General features: G+C 41.3%; 1 protein-coding gene across 1 annotated transcript; it reads right to left on the reverse strand.

The window, feature by feature from the left end:
- Positions 1-315: 315 nt before the first annotated feature.
- Positions 316-9,642, reverse strand: lsm6 (LSM6 homolog, U6 small nuclear RNA and mRNA degradation associated). Its single transcript, XM_048244029.1, has 4 exons — positions 9,534-9,642; positions 8,761-8,861; positions 8,455-8,568; positions 316-1,341 (listed from the first exon to the last, which is right to left on the reverse strand). Exons 2-4 carry the CDS (start codon positions 8,852-8,854, stop codon positions 1,307-1,309), a joined length of 243 nt encoding a protein of 80 aa, XP_048099986.1. The 5' UTR covers positions 8,855-8,861; positions 9,534-9,642; the 3' UTR covers positions 316-1,306.
- Positions 9,643-18,354: the final 8,712 nt, after the last annotated feature.

Consider the following 18,354-nt stretch of genomic DNA (forward strand, 5'->3'; position numbering starts at 1 on the left):
CACATCATTCAAATTAATTTGAGGATAAAAACTGGTTATCTTCAGAAACACATAAGGAAAATACATGCAAGGGTGTTTTTGCAAATGAGCTACATTAAAAACAATTGCTAATGTTGAAGGCCAATGTAAATCATTGAAATTGTTAACAGCGGCAAACCCATTAACAAGGAATAACACCCCTTTTGTACAGGAATGTAACGAATTTCATCAATAAACATAATTGCTCAGCAGGCCTATTGTTTACTTAACATATCTGTGTGATGAGTGGATAGAAGACTGCCTCTAAAAAAAAGGATGTGAGATTACATTCAAGAATTGGTAGTATTAAAATATAAAAGTCCTTTAATTGAGTAGAGGTTGCACTTACTTGTAACTTAGTCAAATTAGTCAACAAACAGGGTATAAGACAATTAGTATATGAGCCATGTGAAATTCAACATAGTAACATCTAGTCATATGCATGCATATTGAGGCCGTTCCCTTCTCCTCTGGTCACACTAGGACAGTGCTTGTGACCACATGCAATCAAACTACATTTATCAACTTGTGGGCCTCAGATGGTGTCAGATGTGGAGGGTGGCCACAGGACTGATAAGCGACAGGTGGATATGATGCATGCAGGTCAAAGGGTTAAACACAGGTGTGTCAGGCAGGAAAACCACAGAGCATAATGTATAGAACCACCCCCACACACACACACACACTACTAAAAACACATCAGGTGATCTAACTAAAAAAAAACGAAAATACTTCATTTTCAACCCAATGACTTATCTGTTGATTATGTGGTCAAAGCCCTAACTGACTTACACGACTGCATCCAGTCTAACTCCGATGAAGTTAATACTGATAAAACACCACCTGGTACCTACACTGAGAAACCAGGACCTCAACACAGTATGTTCATACTTCACTATAATACCAAGTTATTGTAGAATCCCTAATCAGCCTAAACATGCACAAAAAAAATAAAAATAATAATGCTCCAGTCCTGCGTCAGAATAAGTGACCACCGACAAACATTAGCCATGACACTTTTAACGTCTCTCTTTAATGTTATCCAATTGAAGTGCATGGAGTAGGTTCTCCCATCAAGTTCTAATTTTGGCATGGAAGAGACAACCCAACAGGAACATCCACACCTTTGTTTTATTCAATCATTTATTGCATCATGCTGTAGCTACATGCCCAAATGTGCTTCAATTTCCAAAAAAGTGGTTGCACAACAAACTGAAACTGAAAAACTAAACAGTGATTCAAAAATACAACCATAAACAAATACCATGACATGAAAAACTGGAAAACTTCACAGCTTTCTCTTCTGGGTGCTGATATACAAAACTGTAGAGAGAGAGAAAAAAAAATTAGCAAAGCTTTTTTTCCCCCCAAACTGATGCAATCAAAAACACCATCTCTTTTCATGCTAAAGAATTACATATTATACAATGCATATGCTGCAAGTTAATTTGACAAAACACTAAAATAGTAAAAGTCAAAGGCTGATTTGTCTACAAAATAATTGATGAAATAACGATTAAATTAGGGCTGCAGCTATCGATTCTTTTTGGAATAGAGCATTCTAGCGATTATTTAATCGATTAAACGAGTAATCGGAAAAAAAAAAAAAAAATTCTGTCGCGTTATTAAATGCAATTTATTACAAAAAAAAGTCATGCTGTACACTAGCCCTAGTCACTTCAAAGTAAATTAATATATATGTCTTATGTAGATTTGTGCATCTGCGCTCGATGGTGTTTTAAGCCCACGTCGACTTCAAGGCACCTAACCCTAACCTAACCCTAGTCTCTTTTATATCAAACTGCATTTACAGAGCAAACATAGGGGCGAATTGTCCCATTCGTGCAGAAGTCCTTTTTTAACGCACTTTTCAGATACATGCATTCTCCCATACCCACTTTGGTCACACCAATAGTGCTCAAGTTCAAAATCAAGGCGGCCTTATGAAAGATGAGGTGTGATTTATTTCAAATAGTACCAGACTGAACCACCAACTTAATTTAGTTTGATTTAACTTAATTTAGTTCGATATGAAAACGTGGACTTTCTGGATTTAAATGGCATTCAGAAGGTCAATGAGAAAGAACAAACAGTCTTTGACTTTGAAAACGTAAGCAAGGTGAACAGAATAGCGAAAGGCCTACAGTAAAATTATGTCGTCATCACATAGCTAACAAAGAATTGACTTAACAAAATTTCACTTTTGCTCTGAGGTTTGTTTCTAAAAAAAAAAAAAATCAAGGTGTGCTTGAGGTGTGTTCATCATTTACGGTTGAGAAAGAAAGTTTCAATGGCAGCTGCTTCTCAATATATAATATCAATGTATCTATGCTAATGAAGCTGTAGACTGACACCTGCAGTTTCGAATACAGTAGAGAGACTGGCATAACAATATCAGCCACCATTAGAAACGAATCAGAGACCGGGGAATATAAACGATAATTGCTGTTCGACTATAGTGCAGGTCTTTGCAAGTGTATGGATGACTTCGATCAAGTTGAAAAATAATGGACAGATTCGAACGAAGTAGGCTATGGGATAAGGACTTCACGTCAAGTTAAAACTGAAGGTGTACAGTCGGTAAGCTCCAATATCCAAACAGGGTGATTATAACGGTTTTCCCTATTTAACAATGTAGCCCCATGGACAAGGTAATGTCAGGAAATATGCCACCTTGTGACACTGTAATGGGGGAAAAACAAAGCCGTATCAGCATATTAAGCACCAAATTTGATACTGTAATATTAATTTGTAACACTCTGGGTAACCTACATGTATTTAGGTCTACTGCCGACATCGAGCAATATGCCGTTTCAACTTGTAGTGGCGCTTGACCTTAATACAGCTGGAACTTAGCTGGAAAAGTGCTTAAGTCATTGGCAGAATGTGCACAAGAGTTGTATACATAAGAAGCGCCCGGAGCAGCTCTCCCAAAGCGCGTAACTGGCTCCATGGCGCGTAAATTACTGACTTAAGTGAAGGGCCGAATGCACGCATGCTGAACGTGATTGGTTGCGCATTTTTTCATGGACAGACCCTTATGCACATGGGAGGATTTGCCCCTTAATGCATTAAGAGTAGTGTGGGAAAGCCACGTAATCAGGCAACCAAGGAGTGCGCGCATTTCACAGGAGTGCTGGGGCCTATTGCACAAAAGCAGAATTAAGACATCCAGGATAAGTTACTGAGCTGCACTTAATGAATCCAAAACAAGAGCGTACAGGCTTAATTGGTTGCACAACGAGCAAGCCAGGATGAGCAGACATGGATTCATCAAGCCAGGTGAAACCCATCCTGGATAAGTGCACGCTCACGGCTCCCTCAAATAGACCCCGCCACAATCAGATTCACTGATTCACCATGGCAACTAGAGTGGCTTCATTGCTTCTTCTACGATGTGAAGTAGGTAGCGATAGCCTTTTCACAACAGCAACACCTCTGTTTAGGAAAATATTGCAACTAGTGCCGCGACCACCACGCGCAAAATGGTTAGGCATTCCCGTGACGTCGCATGACAGGTCAGGAATGGCGAGTATGTAAAAGTTAATTAATGATCACAAACGTTTAAATAATGACAGTGGGTCTAGGTATATGTGATAACAATGTGTAGTGGGCAGTGGAATAACTATTGGTTTCCGTTTGTGGTGACTGCTGACTGAGATAAGGGATGAGATTAAATAGATCCTGGAACGTAGCCTGGTCTGGAGCAGGCTAGCTCCACAGAATAAATCGCCATGGTAACTTACACCCTAATAACATATCCTGCTGCCCCCTATCCCAGGGGGTATTCCATCAACATCGCTAAAGGCCAAACCTCGCTTATTTCGATAAGTCTCGCTAATTTTAGTGAGAATTCCGTTCCATTAGTGAGGTTAACGTGAATCCCAGCTGGGTAACTATGGGAATTTATGCCACAGAACTAACCTGCTCCGTAGCAGGTTAAAGGAATTATCCGGAGTAAAATGCTAAAGTCCGTAAGAGTCGAGTGTGGAGTAACACGCTCTGGAAATTTACAATTTCGTCACCGTTTTAAAAAAAAAAAAAGTTGCATGCAGCAGCAAACCCTAGCTTACTAACAGGTTGAAATTTTGAAATGTCACGTGACGTGATGTTTCGCGTGAGGTAGCCTCCTGTTGACGGAAGACGAAATTGTGAATTTCCAGAGCGTGTTACTCCACACTCGGCAATCGACTCCTACGGACTTTCCCCTAAAGATGGCAGCTGCAGCAGCATCATCTCCGGAAAGGTACTGGCTTGATGAAATTCATTCTGGACTCTCTATCCGACCACATAAAGACCTCGGGATGCTTCGGTTTGGCTTTAGGGACCCTCTACTCACTACCACGTAAGTAATGTTGTTTGGAACTGTAGAAAAGGTCTAAAAATAGCGTTTTGTAGCGACGAAATGACATGGGTCACTTCCAGGCTAATGAGTTTTGACTAAAAACGGTAAAATCGAACTCTCAAAACACATCCGAATGACATGATTTTGATGTCAACTCAACGTATGTACTCCCAATCATCCGTAAATTGATCTAAAGTGCATTTTACTCCGGATAATTCCTTTAACTTTCAAGCTAAATTAAGCTGTTTGCCAAAAAAAAACGATCAGTCGGAAAATGAGATGGTTCCGTCAACCTGTGTTTTCGTAGTACTTTTGTCACCTGTAGCCTACAAATTCAAAAATAGAAGTAGGCCTAGAAATGTTTTTTCCGACAGTGTCACCAAGTATGGATTTACACATTCACTAGCTCCAAAGAATTTATGAAGATTATGCGACCTAAAATGTTTTAACTTCACATGCGTGTGGTTCTAGGAATCTTGCTACTCTGCGTCATTTACGTTCGGTGGTGGTGTAACGTGCAGCGAGACGGCATGCCAAGGCAATTATATTCTTGCGTGTTCACAGGTTCGCTTCCCATACAAAGTATTAAGGCTACATAGCTCATCACCTTGATAATGGCATTTTTAGTTATACTATTTAATGAAAGACATATGTCTACTGTTGATATAGGGTCATGCACATCTGGTAGGCTGTTCAGTGACAGTAATATGCTTTGCCAATGGATGCCAAAGGATAATTCTGTAGCCTGTAGAGGCAGCTAACTAGATGTACCGCAGAGCGGTACAAAATATGACCGCCGCCCAGTCCAGCATATTTTTTCCACAAAAATAAATCACGCTGAAAGGCCTATATGATTCTAACTCTCACTAAATCGCATTATCCACACTCAATTCTCACTGGTATCTGCTAGAAGTACCAAAACATGATTAGTTCATAAATTTCACATGTAAAATTCATTTTATACAACCCCACCCCCATCTTGCCTGTTCATAATTCTGAGAAATTCTTGAATTGTGTGCATGTGTGCGTGCACACGTTTATGTGTGTGGGTGTGTGTGCGTGCTTGTGTGTTTGCCTGCGTATGTGTGTTTGTGCATGTGCATGCATGCGTACATATGTCTACTGTGTGAGTATGTGTCATACGTATGATTACTGTGAATGTATGTGTGTGCGTGTGTATCTATTTATGCACATGTGTGCACATGGAATGGGTTAACATGACTCTTGGAGACAAACATACAGAAAAAATTGGTCATCCTAGGCCCTACGGTTCTCAAGATATTCACAGAAAACTGTGTCTGCCCTACCCTCCTTTCGGGGGGTCCAGTCCAGCGGGGGGGGCTACAGATCAAAACGAAAAACGATGGTTTCATGCTATCTATGTGGGGTTACATGCCCACCAAGTTTCGTGTACCCCGGTCTTTCAGTGTCCCAGGAATCCTTGTTGGTGTACGGTCACTAAATGTACACATAAATCATTTCATTGTAAGGCCCCCCATGAACGAAAGTTCACAAAACTTGGCATGCATTCGGAAGGTGTCAATGATCCTACACTTTCAATTTCGTGCAGTTTTGACCATGTCAGGCAGAGATATTGTGATGAAAACACCTAATGTTTTGCTTTTTAATTTTTAACTAGGTGGCGCTATACATGAAATAAGTGGTAATGGGATGGGTTGACATGCCCCCTTAAGACTAACATACAAAAAAAAGGTGGACCTCCTAGGCCCTACGGTTCTCGAGATATTCACAGAAAACTGTCTCCGCCACCTACAGGCCAGTTGGTGTATAGTAACATAAATTAATTTATTGTGTGGCCCCCCATGAACGGAATTCCACGAAACTTGGCGTGCATTCAGAGGGTGTCATAATGATCCTACACTTCCAATTTCGTGCAGTTTTGACTATGTTAGGTCACAGATACCTGCAATTACAACACCTCATTTTTACTTTTTTGTGTTTAACCAGGTGGCGCTATACATGAAATGAGTGGTTATGGAATGGGTTGACATGGCCCCTTGAGATAAAAAAAAAAAAAAAAATGGTCCTCCTAAACCCTACGGTTCTCGAGATATTCACAGAACACCGTCTGCCCTACCCTCCTTTCGGGGGGTCCAGTCGAGCGGGGGGCTACAGATCAAAACGAAAAACGATGGTTCCATGCCATCCATGTGGGGTTACATGCCCACCAAGTTTCGTGTACCCCGGTCTTTCAGTGTCCCGGGAATCCTTGACGGAAATTTGGACATGCGAAAAAAAGAAAAAATCTGACTAAGATTTTAGTCGCTGCGCGGCAGTCATAATAATTAAAACTGCTTCATGTGTCGACGATTGTTCATGAATGTCAAATCAACTGTGTGCTACACAGATTAAATACTAGGCATAAATGACAAATTGAAAGCCACTGCATTTCAGATAATTATATTTCAAACACTTTGGGACTTATGGGAGACAATAGGCTATTATGTTGATACTACTTTATTTTATGACCACCTACACCTAGACAATAATTTGGAGTGAACTCTTAATCTAAGAACGTAGGCTATAGATAGTTTTGATTATATGCCAAAGTTGTTTTTGAGTTTATACTATTTATTCATTCACTCGTTTTGTTCAAGCATAGACTGTATAGTCTGTGTGTTCAAGAGTGAAGCCAATCAAACTCGCAATTGATTTCAAACCATTAGCATTGTTGTTTTAAATGTATGCTTTCATTATGCTCCAATTTCTGTAGGCAATCTAGCCCGGTAGAAACCAAACTTGACATATAAAGCAGGAATGGGGGACGAGAGACTGAAACGTTCAAAGCAATTATGCCTGAATTGTTTCAAGGCAAACACTGAAGTGTAGCATTCGAGTTATGCTCGCATAGCACACCAATTCTAAAGTAGCCTGTGTTTTCTGTCAGCTACGTGTCCAGCTACTGTAGGCCTATAAATGAAAAGAATATCAAACCGTTTTCAGTAGCCTACCACTGTTGCAGATATCACATAGTTGTACAATGTTGCATATTCCAACATAAGTAAGCAGTTAAGAAACTTCTAACTCCCTGTCTTAAACCAACGTGATAGCAGCTTCAAACAAGCGGCAGCAACCATCGTTGATATATATATTTTTTTTTTTTTTAAACCCGGCTTCTTCAACAGGGTGTGCTATCGCCATCGTGTAAAGCCCGCCTCAAGGGTTCTGATTGGTGCCTAGATCTAGGAAAATTGGAAATGGGCTAGAATGGGTTCTTGGCCAGACGGACTTTCAGAGTGAATCTCGAATTTGCCGGAAGTACGTCTGGGTTTTTCTCAGGCTATAGGCAATCTATTTTTTTCTCTCAATGTTAAATTTGATGACTTTCGATGAAAATCCTGTAGATGTTCAAATCGAACAGATATCGTCTAGTATTGTCTTCATTTTACGACATATATCCTCTTTTCGTCAATCTACTGTTTTGTTCTACTGTTCTACCTCGCGCACGAGCAGAGATGAAGCTGAACTAAACCTCGCTTGAATAAACAAGGCATCAGCAACCAACAGTAACTGATACACGAGTGAACAAACATCTTTTCATGTCTGTTTTTGATATCCCCATCCTCCTTGTATCTCATTCCTTGCTTTCTTCCTACATTGTTTTTTGAAGGGAAGGGCTAGGATATGCAAGGCGAGGACTGAAAGATGATAGACAAATTAAAATGAACCCTTGCTGTCGCCTTCAGGAACTCAAGTTACTGCCCCCGAAAAAAAAGATGTTAAGACTAAAGAGGTGTTCTGCCCTTGATAAACAGGATTTCAAAATCCTCTTGGAAACATCAGTGCTAAAAATATATTTAACCCTTAAAGGTGTAGGTTTTTGAACATTCTAAGTTCCGCAACAATTGAAGGTTCTAAAATTCTATGTTGAATTCAATGAACCCAGATATTCTTTAGAACGTTCATTTCTCAACATTCCTGTCACACCAGTGTGACGGTACTCCTTTAAGGGTTAAATGGTTCTCAATGTCCAACTTGAGAAGCCTTCAGGGCCATGCACAGAAATGTGTATATACTAACTACTGAATAATTATGTTACACAATGCAGGATAAGCTGATAAAACACTTACCATTGTTTCCCCTCAAAAATGCATCTCCATACTTGTTCTTTAACTGTCCATTTACATATTCTTCTGTTTGTTCCACAGCAATGTTCATGTAGCCATCCAGACATGCAAGAACACCTGGGAGGAAAATAAACATAGAAGAGATGACACCACACACTTACTAGGACGATATTCATCTAAATCTATAAGGACCAGCAGGACTGGAATTATTTCCCCCAAATAACCCAGACCTCACTGACGTGCCAGAGCAAGTGAGTGAACAAAACAAAACAAAAACAAAATGTTGACATTAGGAGGATGTTAGCCTACCTCTGTAATCCACTCCTGAATTCAGTTTTACCACCACTGGTCTCCCAATGATTTGCTTCAAGAAATCACTCGGGGTTTGCTTTCGTAGACTCATGTTTATTCTGTCATAAAAAAAGAGCTTAGGTTAACATTTTTCATAAAAGCAAAACCTGTGTTTTGAGTTGGTCATACACAGTCCTGCTGAGGAACAATACGATGCAAAAGCTAACGTTTGTGGCACTAGTAACTTTGACATTAATTAGGTCAAATATAAACATAAGCAGATACATTACAAAAGAAGGTGGGTAACTTAACGGTAGGCGAAAGCAGTAACTTACGACCAGTCTCAACTGTGAACACCTTTCTCGCGACATATAAACTAGCACTAGCCAATAGCCATCATAGGGAGCCAAGATGAACATGCTAGCGTTGCCTCTTTACATCAAGCTCTTATGTTCTTTCACACGGTTTAACGTTACAGCGACTTATCGAAAGTATAAGATGCTCGATATCACCACACAACAACCACACAGCTAACATCAATTGATTGGCAAACAGTTAATGTTAACTTGCGAAATGTTGCTACAGTTATCACAGCATGGTAAACTAACAGACTAAGCTAACTTACTAGCTAAGCTAGTTGTTAGCGTAGTAAATCTATGTTTGCTAATGGTTTTTACAAACGTTTGTAAACCGTTATAAATTCACTGAACACAGAATGTGATGATTAAACGCAAATGACCACTAGATGACTGAATCTGCTATTGATGTCGAGTATGTTTCAGTTAAGTCACCTGCAACGATGTTCCAAATGCTGCTAGCGTTGTCTTTCTGTTGTTGGTATCGTGCTAACCAGCAACAACCCACGTGATTTTATTGGACAGGCTACACTGCATACAGAAAGCCCGATGGTTCAAAACACGTTGCAAGCCTACTCCACCGTTACTAGACTTTTGGCAGAAAAATCCTTTACATGGTGCTTTCTATGTTTGGGCCAGATTTCAGCCAATTTATGTGAGCAAGTGTGAGCAAAGAATTGCAATTCGGCCTCATTGAGGTTAAAGTTTGAAGTGAAACAAATGTTTTCTTTCTCTCTTTTTGATAGTCCAAATAACAAAAATATGCAGAATTAGCCTATAAATGTACCAAGCTGTAGCCTACCGTGTGTGTGATTGTGTGTGCAACTTTTCAAACTTGTGCGCTGCTTCAGGAATAGGAATATAGGTCTTTAGTGTCAGTGTCACAAGTAGGCCTACAACAAAATGTAAAGTGTATGTGTTTGTGAGTAGGCCTACCTGTGTATGAGAGAGAGACAGAGAGTGTGTGTCTGTATAAATTGTGGGCCTATAGTGTGTGTGTGTGTGTGTTTCAGTGTGTGCGAGTCTGTGTACATGTGTGTGTATCGGTGTGGAAGTGTATGTCTGTGTGTGTATGTATGCTTGTGAATAAGTGTGTCCTAGGTGCTTGACAACATTAAGTGGGACAGATGATAAAGGATAGAGTCCGAGCTGCTTCGAAACTGATTTAATGGCAACATGTTTGCACACATCCATAAGCATCATCGGGGTCCAAGCAGTTATTGAAATGTGCCAGTTACCTTGGCTGCAAAGGATGGAATTTCACAAAGTTTGGCATCCAAAAATTGTGCCAGTGATTCTGCTTGTCCAATTTTATGAACAATATGATATTGGCACAAATTATTTTAGCCATTGATTGGCCATTTTGTTGAGTGAGCACAATAAAACTTCATGTTGTAGGCTATTGTAAGCTAGCCTGGTGTTACCATCCTACGTACTTCCGGCCAAAATTTGATTTCAGCCTCGCACGTAGTCTGGCCCAACCCACAGTATGCGGTTCACGTACGACCGCGCCAATCAGCGAACAGTTGAGTGATGACGCAGAACTTGCCTGCCGAGTTGCATGTAGGCCAGCGAAGCTTGTAGTTCAACAGCATAGCAACAATGGCGACGGAGGAAGAGACGCTAGAAGCCACCCGCGAAGTTGTCTCAACTCTCGAGGGCATCACGCAAATAAAGCAGGAACAAGAGGCTTGTCTTGTCAATTTTATAAATGGCAAGGACGTCTTATAACTCTCCTTCCAACTGGCTTTGGGAAAAGTTTGATTTATCAGATGGTGATAGCTAAACCTAAACGCACAAGTGTAGGCTACTACATGCATCACTACTTATCATGTTTTCAAATAAACGTTTGCTGCTCGTTATTCTCCCCCCTACTCTCAAATTACCTTAACAAAATCAATGCGGCATAGGCCTACTTAAGGAATGGAATGTTAGCTACTAGCTAGCTACCCTACCGAGCGGGGCTCAAGGCGAGGCCGTGTGTCTTGACGTGAGCTAGCCGGTTACCGAGCGGAGCTCAAGGCAAGGCTGCTGTGATTGTGCTTGACTGGGACTAGCGGTTACTGAACTGGGCTCAAGGTTAACCGCTCCGTGTTTGTGTTTGACAGGCTAGCCTGTGGCCGAGCTGGGCTCCAGGCGAGGCTACCGTGCTTGTGGACAGTAACGTTAGCCAGTCACCGAAATGTGGCTCAAGGTAGGCTGCGTTGTTTTATGCCGAACAACTGTTAGTTTAACTGAGCAAGCTCCAGGTTAAATAACACGTGGGTCGCCAGTACAATCCAACTTATCCGAGAGTGTAGTCTGAACAGCCCGTGGAGAACGGCGCAAAGCTCCGGCGAAAGTCACCGGGCTGCGCGTAGAACAACAATCGCCTGATAAGCGGGCGAGAAGAGATAAGAGGAAAACTGGCGCGGTGACAAGAGCTGATATAATCTCGGCGACGTGATGCTTTTGGTATACAACTCGGTCTGTGGCTGGCGCCAAGTTAGAGATATATCCACTCTGAAGAGACTGCCCTGGCGGTCAGGTAGCCTGCATACTAGCCAGCGGTCTGTTTACTACTGAGAGCAGAAGTGGGAAGCGTAAAAGCCTGAACTCCGGCGCACAGCATACGTCATTACCAAACGTTGCTGATTGGTTAAGGGAACTCCAATGATTTTAAACCTCAAAATAAGCATCCGCCCATTACGGAGACAGATTATTATTACTTTGTTCCAGACTGTATGACGAAGAGAAACGTAGTCACAGGCGGTAAGGACCAGGCTAATTGTAAGCATGCCAAATTTCAACATAGCTTAAAGCAACAACAAAATGGAGAATGGTGTCTCTGACATTGCCGATGCACGCCTGAAACACCTGGTCTTGTCGCTAGTAGGAGTTTGACCATTTTCGTAGGTTTTAGACAAATTGGGTACCTCGGAGGTGTAGCAGTGCCCAACCAGAGAAAAGTCCTGCCCACCTTGAGAAATATCTGACCCATGACCCATCCAATGAAAACTCTAATGAAAAAAACACAATACCGTTATTTCTGACCAAAGGTGATGTCTTCGGTCCTCTTTTAGAGTCAAGGTTACATTCGTAACTAAAACAGACATAGATGGAAATGCACTGCTTTCCTATTAGACAGTCAGTCATTGCTAACCACACATTTAATCACACATGCGGTACAGATACAGAACCTTCTAACACCTTTTTGTCAGCAGTGTTGACTTGGTGGCCTGGGCAGCTCCAGGGTGCTAATCATAGGAGTAGTCACTGCTAGTCACTGGAGTAAATTGGCTTTAACTTTTTTAGGTAAGTAAGATGGCTATACAATAATTGGCTATCCAATCCTTTTATTCTCAGAATGGTGGACTGACATGCCCACTCCGGTTCACAGGAAAAAAACAAAACATTTTTGGTTCAAGTTCTGACCCAAAGTATTCACCTTATTCCGCCACACCCATTTTAGAAATGTATTTTCTTCCACCTGGTGTTCAGTCTTCCGGTCGGCTAGTTCCAGCTAGTTATTTTAATTGGGATAACACGGCAGAAGAGGATGGAGAGGCACTTGGGAGGAAATGAAAAATGCCATCAGGAGGTCAGATGGCAAGATTGTACTTAACCACCCAAGGCTATTCATTTCTACAGAGTGGGTAGATGATATGCAGCGGTAGCCTCCCGTATTGTATGCAGATATATTTTAGAAACGGACTGGCCATTCTCAGCACAGTATGTCAATACATAATTGTCATAATATCTTTTTATGTATCTTTTTACATATTTTTATCCAAAACCTAATGCATTATCTGATTACTGTCTAAATTGCTGAAACCAAAACACTTACTGCAGAGCCGTATTACAGAAACTTCCTAACTCATGTCCGGCATCTTTTGTCTTGTGTATCAGTCTTGTATGTGGAGCGCTTTGGGTTGCACTCTAATGTGCTATATTAAAAAAAAGTGACTTGACTTGACGAACTCGCAAATCCTATCTTATCTGTCCGTAACTGTGTTTAGAAAGTCATCTCAGAACAGCCGCTCCTAAGTCACCAAAGGTGTATTACAGAAATGTCTTGTCACCAAAATTCTAAATAAACGTTCCTAACTTATAGGATGACGCATAACATATGATGCCAGTCATCTCGATAGAACCCTGCTATCTCAATGTATCGCCATGGATGTACTGTTCAACGGGAAGTTCAAACACAAAGTGGACGATCACTGCTACTCTGCCTTTAGCAATAAACCCCTCATCTGTCCATCCTTCGGTAAATCCGACCACGCCTCCATTTTACTCCTGCCAGCCTATAAACAAAAGCTAAAGCAGGCAAAGCCCACCCAGGATGCTGAGCTACAGGAATGTTTTGATCAGGTGGACTGGGACATTTTTCGTGACTCATCAGCTGACATCAACGAATACCTAGACACAGTCATGGCGTATATAGAAATGTGTGGAGGATACAGTACTGTATCCACAAAATCAATCCAGGTTTTTCCAAACCAGAAACCGTGGATTAACAGTACAGTCAGAGTAGCCCACTGCACGGGACAGCGCCTTTGCTTCAGGTGGTAAGGAGAAGGAGAAAAAGACACGCTATAATGTCCGCAGGGCAATTAAGCCAGCAAAGAGGGAATACAAAACAAAAGATTGAGAATCAGCTTAATGGAAATGATTCACGCAGTCTATGGCAGGGCATTCATTCCATTCTAACTTTAAGGCAAGACCTAGCGAAGTAGCTATCTCAGCTTTCTCTTTGCCAGATGAGCTAAATCAGTTCTATGCCCGGTTTGAAACCATCAACAGCATACTCCCAGGAAGAACCCCTGCCAATACCACCATGTCCAGTGCTTTGGCAATCTCCTCCTTTATTCCCTGTACACATACCACTGTGTTGCGACACGAGTCAAATTTGGTGATCAAGTTCGCCGATGACACAACTGGTGGGCCTGATCACTGATGGGGATGAGACGGCCTAGAGGAGAGAGGTGGACAACCTATCACAGTGGTGCCAGGAGTACAACCTATCACTGAGCAAAGGAGTTGGTAGTGGACTTCAGAAAGGGGGGTGCAGAGTTGGCCCCTATTACAATCAAGTGTGCTGCTGTGAAGAGGCTGTTTTAAGTTCCTGGGCATTAACATCACAGAAGACCTCATATGGGACGTACACACAGAGGAAGTTTTAAAAAAGTCGCAACAACACCTCTTCCATTTAAGGAGACTCAAAAAAATTGGCATGGGTCCCGGCATCCTCCGTTCCTTCTACAGAAGCACCATTGAAAGCATATACCGGATGCATATCTGCCTGGTATGGAAACTGCACTGCTCACAACCACAGAGCAATTTAAAGGGTAGTGAAGAAGACAGCTCAAGATCTGTGGCTGTGAGCTCCCTGGTTTACAGGATATCTTTGAGGATTGGTGTGTGAAAGCAGTTAAAATCATTAAAGACCCCAGCCATCCCAACAATGGTCTTCTCCAGCTGTTGTCTTCTGGTAGGCAATAAATTGTGGGGGCAGCCGTGGCCTACTGGTTAGCACTTTGGACCTGTAACCAGAGGGTTGGCGGTTCGAACCCCGACCAGTAGGCACAGCTGAAGTGCCCTTGAGCAAGGCACCTAACCCCTCACTGCTCCCCGAGCACCGCTGTTGATGCAGGCAGCTCACTGCGCCGGGATTAGTGTCTGCTTCACCTCACTGTGTGTACACTGTGTGCTGTGTGTGTTTCACTAATTCACGGATTGGGATAAATGCAGAGACCAAATTTCCCTCACGGTATCAAAAAAGTATATATACTTATACTTATACTTATACCGCAGCCTGAGCCTGGAACAGCTTCTAATCTTAAATCCTTCTTCCACCAGGCAATCCTAAACACCTCCTAATATCCCTATTTGTTTTAAACGGATAGGTCAAGAGTAGGTCTTTTCCAGCGACAGAAAATCGTCTCTGTTCCCATTTGTGAACCAACATTTGAACTGGTCAGAGCATTTCGACCAACCAAAACACGGTTCGGAACGTGGCACTTTGGTTCAGAGCTTGAACCAGAAAAGAATTGTTGTTTTTTTCTGCGAATTAGAGTGGGCGTGTCATTTTACTGTTCATAGGGGAGAAGGCTAAAAGCATGAGTTTTCTGTCCATTTCAACTGTTGCCATGAACAAAACTAGTCAACTAGCATTACACTGCAGACATTGACTAGCATTTTAAACAGCACATTTCTGCCGTTTTTACAGACAACTGTTCATATCATTCTCCTGTTTATGCATGTCATTAACTTTTGTTTTGCGTGCAACACCCATTTTTGATGATGCATCCGGTTCGGTTCTAAACTGGTGGAAATGTGGGCTGGTTCATAGCACCAAGGTTCAAAGAATTCTGAACGGAACTGGTTCAAGAACGGGTTCGCTGTTGGTGGAAAAACACCCGAGGAGGACAAGACCTAAGATATTTTATGTGAATATAAGTTAAGATGCAACAATAAAACTTAATCTGAATCTGAATCGGTTCTAAACTTAATCTGAATCTGAATCGGTTCTAAACTGGTGGAAATGTGGGCTGGTTCATAGCAACACGGTTCAAAGAATTCTGAACGGAAGATCCCCCCCGTTTGTGCGTGGAATAAGGTGAATTATGTTCTGAACCAGTTTTTGTTTGGTCCGAACAGTTCTAGCGAGCGGGAACAGAACCGATTCTCTGTAGGTGGAAAAGGGCTAAGAGTGATAATAGCAGGGGTTCCCAACCTTTATTTGACAGGTGACCATATTTTGATCTCACAAAACGTTGGCGACCCCAATCATTCACAACATAACAACACAACTAATTTCTGCTGTAAGATCCAGTTGAGAGCTGTTTCCCCAAATGTCCTAGCAAGCTAATTTGTTCGCCTTTTGCTATAGGCCTACTTTGTTTGGAACATTGCTCAAGCATTATTACCCATGATGATCTCATGCGGGATGTCTACATTTATTTTTACATATAGCTAGATTTTAATGAAGGATCCGATTATTTATTTAACTTGGATATAAAGGGGGTTTTCATATTGTTTTATTTAATGCATATATTCTTATGTAATGTACTGGTCAATTGTAAGATACATCTCAGCCGACCCTGAAATGACGTACTGTAGTGATCCATAGTGATGTCAATTTTCATGAGGTTTGCACCTTTACATCACAAAATATTGACTACTGAAGCAGCAGATTTTTGTGGTGATGTCATTAGGTGGCGCTACACCACAAATGAGTGGTCATGCGCTGCTTTGACGCACCTCCTATTTCGTAATATTGGCTGCAACAGCTATTCCGCAAAACTACTTTTGGTCAGCCTAGCTTTTGACGGGGATCAAAAGCTTGTATTCCTTAACAGCCTAGTTTCATCTGAACTGGTGTTACAGGAACTATTGACTGAAAATCAGAGGACAAAAAAAACTGAGAATGCTAGCAATAGACAGTCATAAGTAGGCTATTTGGAGACACAAAGACTTGGAAAGTAATGCAACTTTTCAGAGCTTACATTAAAAGTGTTTTATTGTGTGTGTGAGGAAAACACACACACACACACACACACACACACACACACACACCGGTCTTATTTTGAAATCATCCATACTTACACTTGCTATCTTGAGTGTGTAAATTCTCACTTAGCCTACAATTATGGCAACATGTAGTGCACATTATTGACTAGTCATAACTGTCAAAAAGTTGAGTGTGAAATGCAGATTCTTTGTCAAAGTCTTAGACAAGTCTCACCACTCGACAGCCATCTTGGCAATGCCCTTGGGCAGTTCTTTCAAACCAGTAAGATCAGGCTCCTGTCTACATGAATGCAGGGACCCTTAACTCCATACCAAGGTGCACTAGCCTCCGCTGCGCGTCGTGGTCCCGTTGGAACTTATTTTCCAAAAAATGACCAGCGGACAATACATTATCCCTTACTTAAATGATGTGAGCATCTTTTAAAAAAATTGCTGTAACAGAAGAATTGCTCAAACAAAGACTTCTTGAGTTGCTCACTGTGCATGCATCAAATGGTGCAGCATAACTATTGCCATGGTGGAAATAATCAGCAGGATCTGTCTGAGGTCTCAATTATTAATACTGATCAAATGAGGAAAATAAAAAATCATTTTGGTTTAATATTTGTTTCTTTCCTGCCCTGTTTCTTTGTTTGTTCTAGGAACACTTTGAAGTTCGAAGCATTTTTACATTTGAGGGAATCAGTGTCTTAACACTTTTGTTGCTTCACATTTTATAATTATTATTTTTTATTTTATTTTATTGTTATACAACTTGTAAATGTTCCCATTTGATTTTCTCAGTGTAATCTGTATTGCATTAAAACATACCAACTGAAATATTGTGTGAAGTCAGAAGAAAGAGCATTAATAAACTAAGAAACAGGAGAGAAGGAAAGCACAGTCTGTTTACTTGGCGAGGCTGTGGACCTGCAGCAGAGAGCAGCCCTCACACGTCCAGACAGGTTGCTTGTTAGCAGGGCATCGCTAGCCCTGTGGAGGGTAGAGGTTAATTTGGTATCTGGCACAGTGTTAAACTCAGGTCAGCTCTACAAGTCCTTAAGTCATAAACAAGTGTGCTTAAGAGCCGTGTACACACCTAGGCACAGGTTAATGAATATTCAATTAACTGTTTTCCCCTAGCTGTATGCATGTCCAGTAGGATGATTTATAAGGTAAAAACGAAAGGGTTCTATTACCAAACACATCTTTACATATGATGCTGACATTTTTTCATACAGTATGTCACAACTATGTCACAAAACTGAAATTATTAAATGCTACCAGAATTAAATAAATAAAATAGCAGCCATTCACAATATTGTTTATTCTATTAGCTGCAGTATCTCTCTCTCTCCCACACACACACACACACACACATATTCAGACAGACAGACACTACATAGTGGCCTTTTTGAGTCTATTGCCACACATTCTTGACTTTATTGGCTGAGGTCTAGCCACAAGGCTTGTTAAGTGATACTGAGTCTCAGCACAATGGGGCTGTGGAAACACAACTTGGATTTCACAAGCTGCTCCCTGACTATTGTGCCTGTTGCCAGGCAAAGGACTGAGAATGTTTCTCTCTGCTCTCTCTTACTCTGAAAAAGACATTTTAACCTCTCAAGAACCACCCCTAATCTTAACTCACCAACACACCTCCTCTTTCCCTCTTGTAATGAATTCATAGGTGATGTGAACATGTAAGTTGTGGATATCCTTCCTTTGTAATAATGTATCTGGGCTCTTTTCTTTAGAAATT

This window comes from Alosa alosa, chromosome 1 (assembly GCF_017589495.1).
Source record: "Alosa alosa isolate M-15738 ecotype Scorff River chromosome 1, AALO_Geno_1.1, whole genome shotgun sequence".
NCBI lineage: Eukaryota > Metazoa > Chordata > Actinopteri > Clupeiformes > Clupeidae > Alosa > Alosa alosa.

Coding starts and splice junctions, on each gene's coding strand:
- lsm6 (XM_048244029.1), bottom strand. CDS start 8,854: ATGAGTCTACGAAAGCAAACCCCGAGTGATTTCTTGAAGCAAATCATT. Junction 8,569..8,760: donor TTCAGGAGTGGATTACAGAG/GTAGGCTAACAT, acceptor TTTTCCTCCCAG/GTGTTCTTGCATGTCTGGAT. Junction 1,342..8,454: donor ATTTTTGAGGGGAAACAATG/GTAAGTGTTTTA, acceptor CTCTCTCTACAG/TTTTGTATATCAGCACCCAG.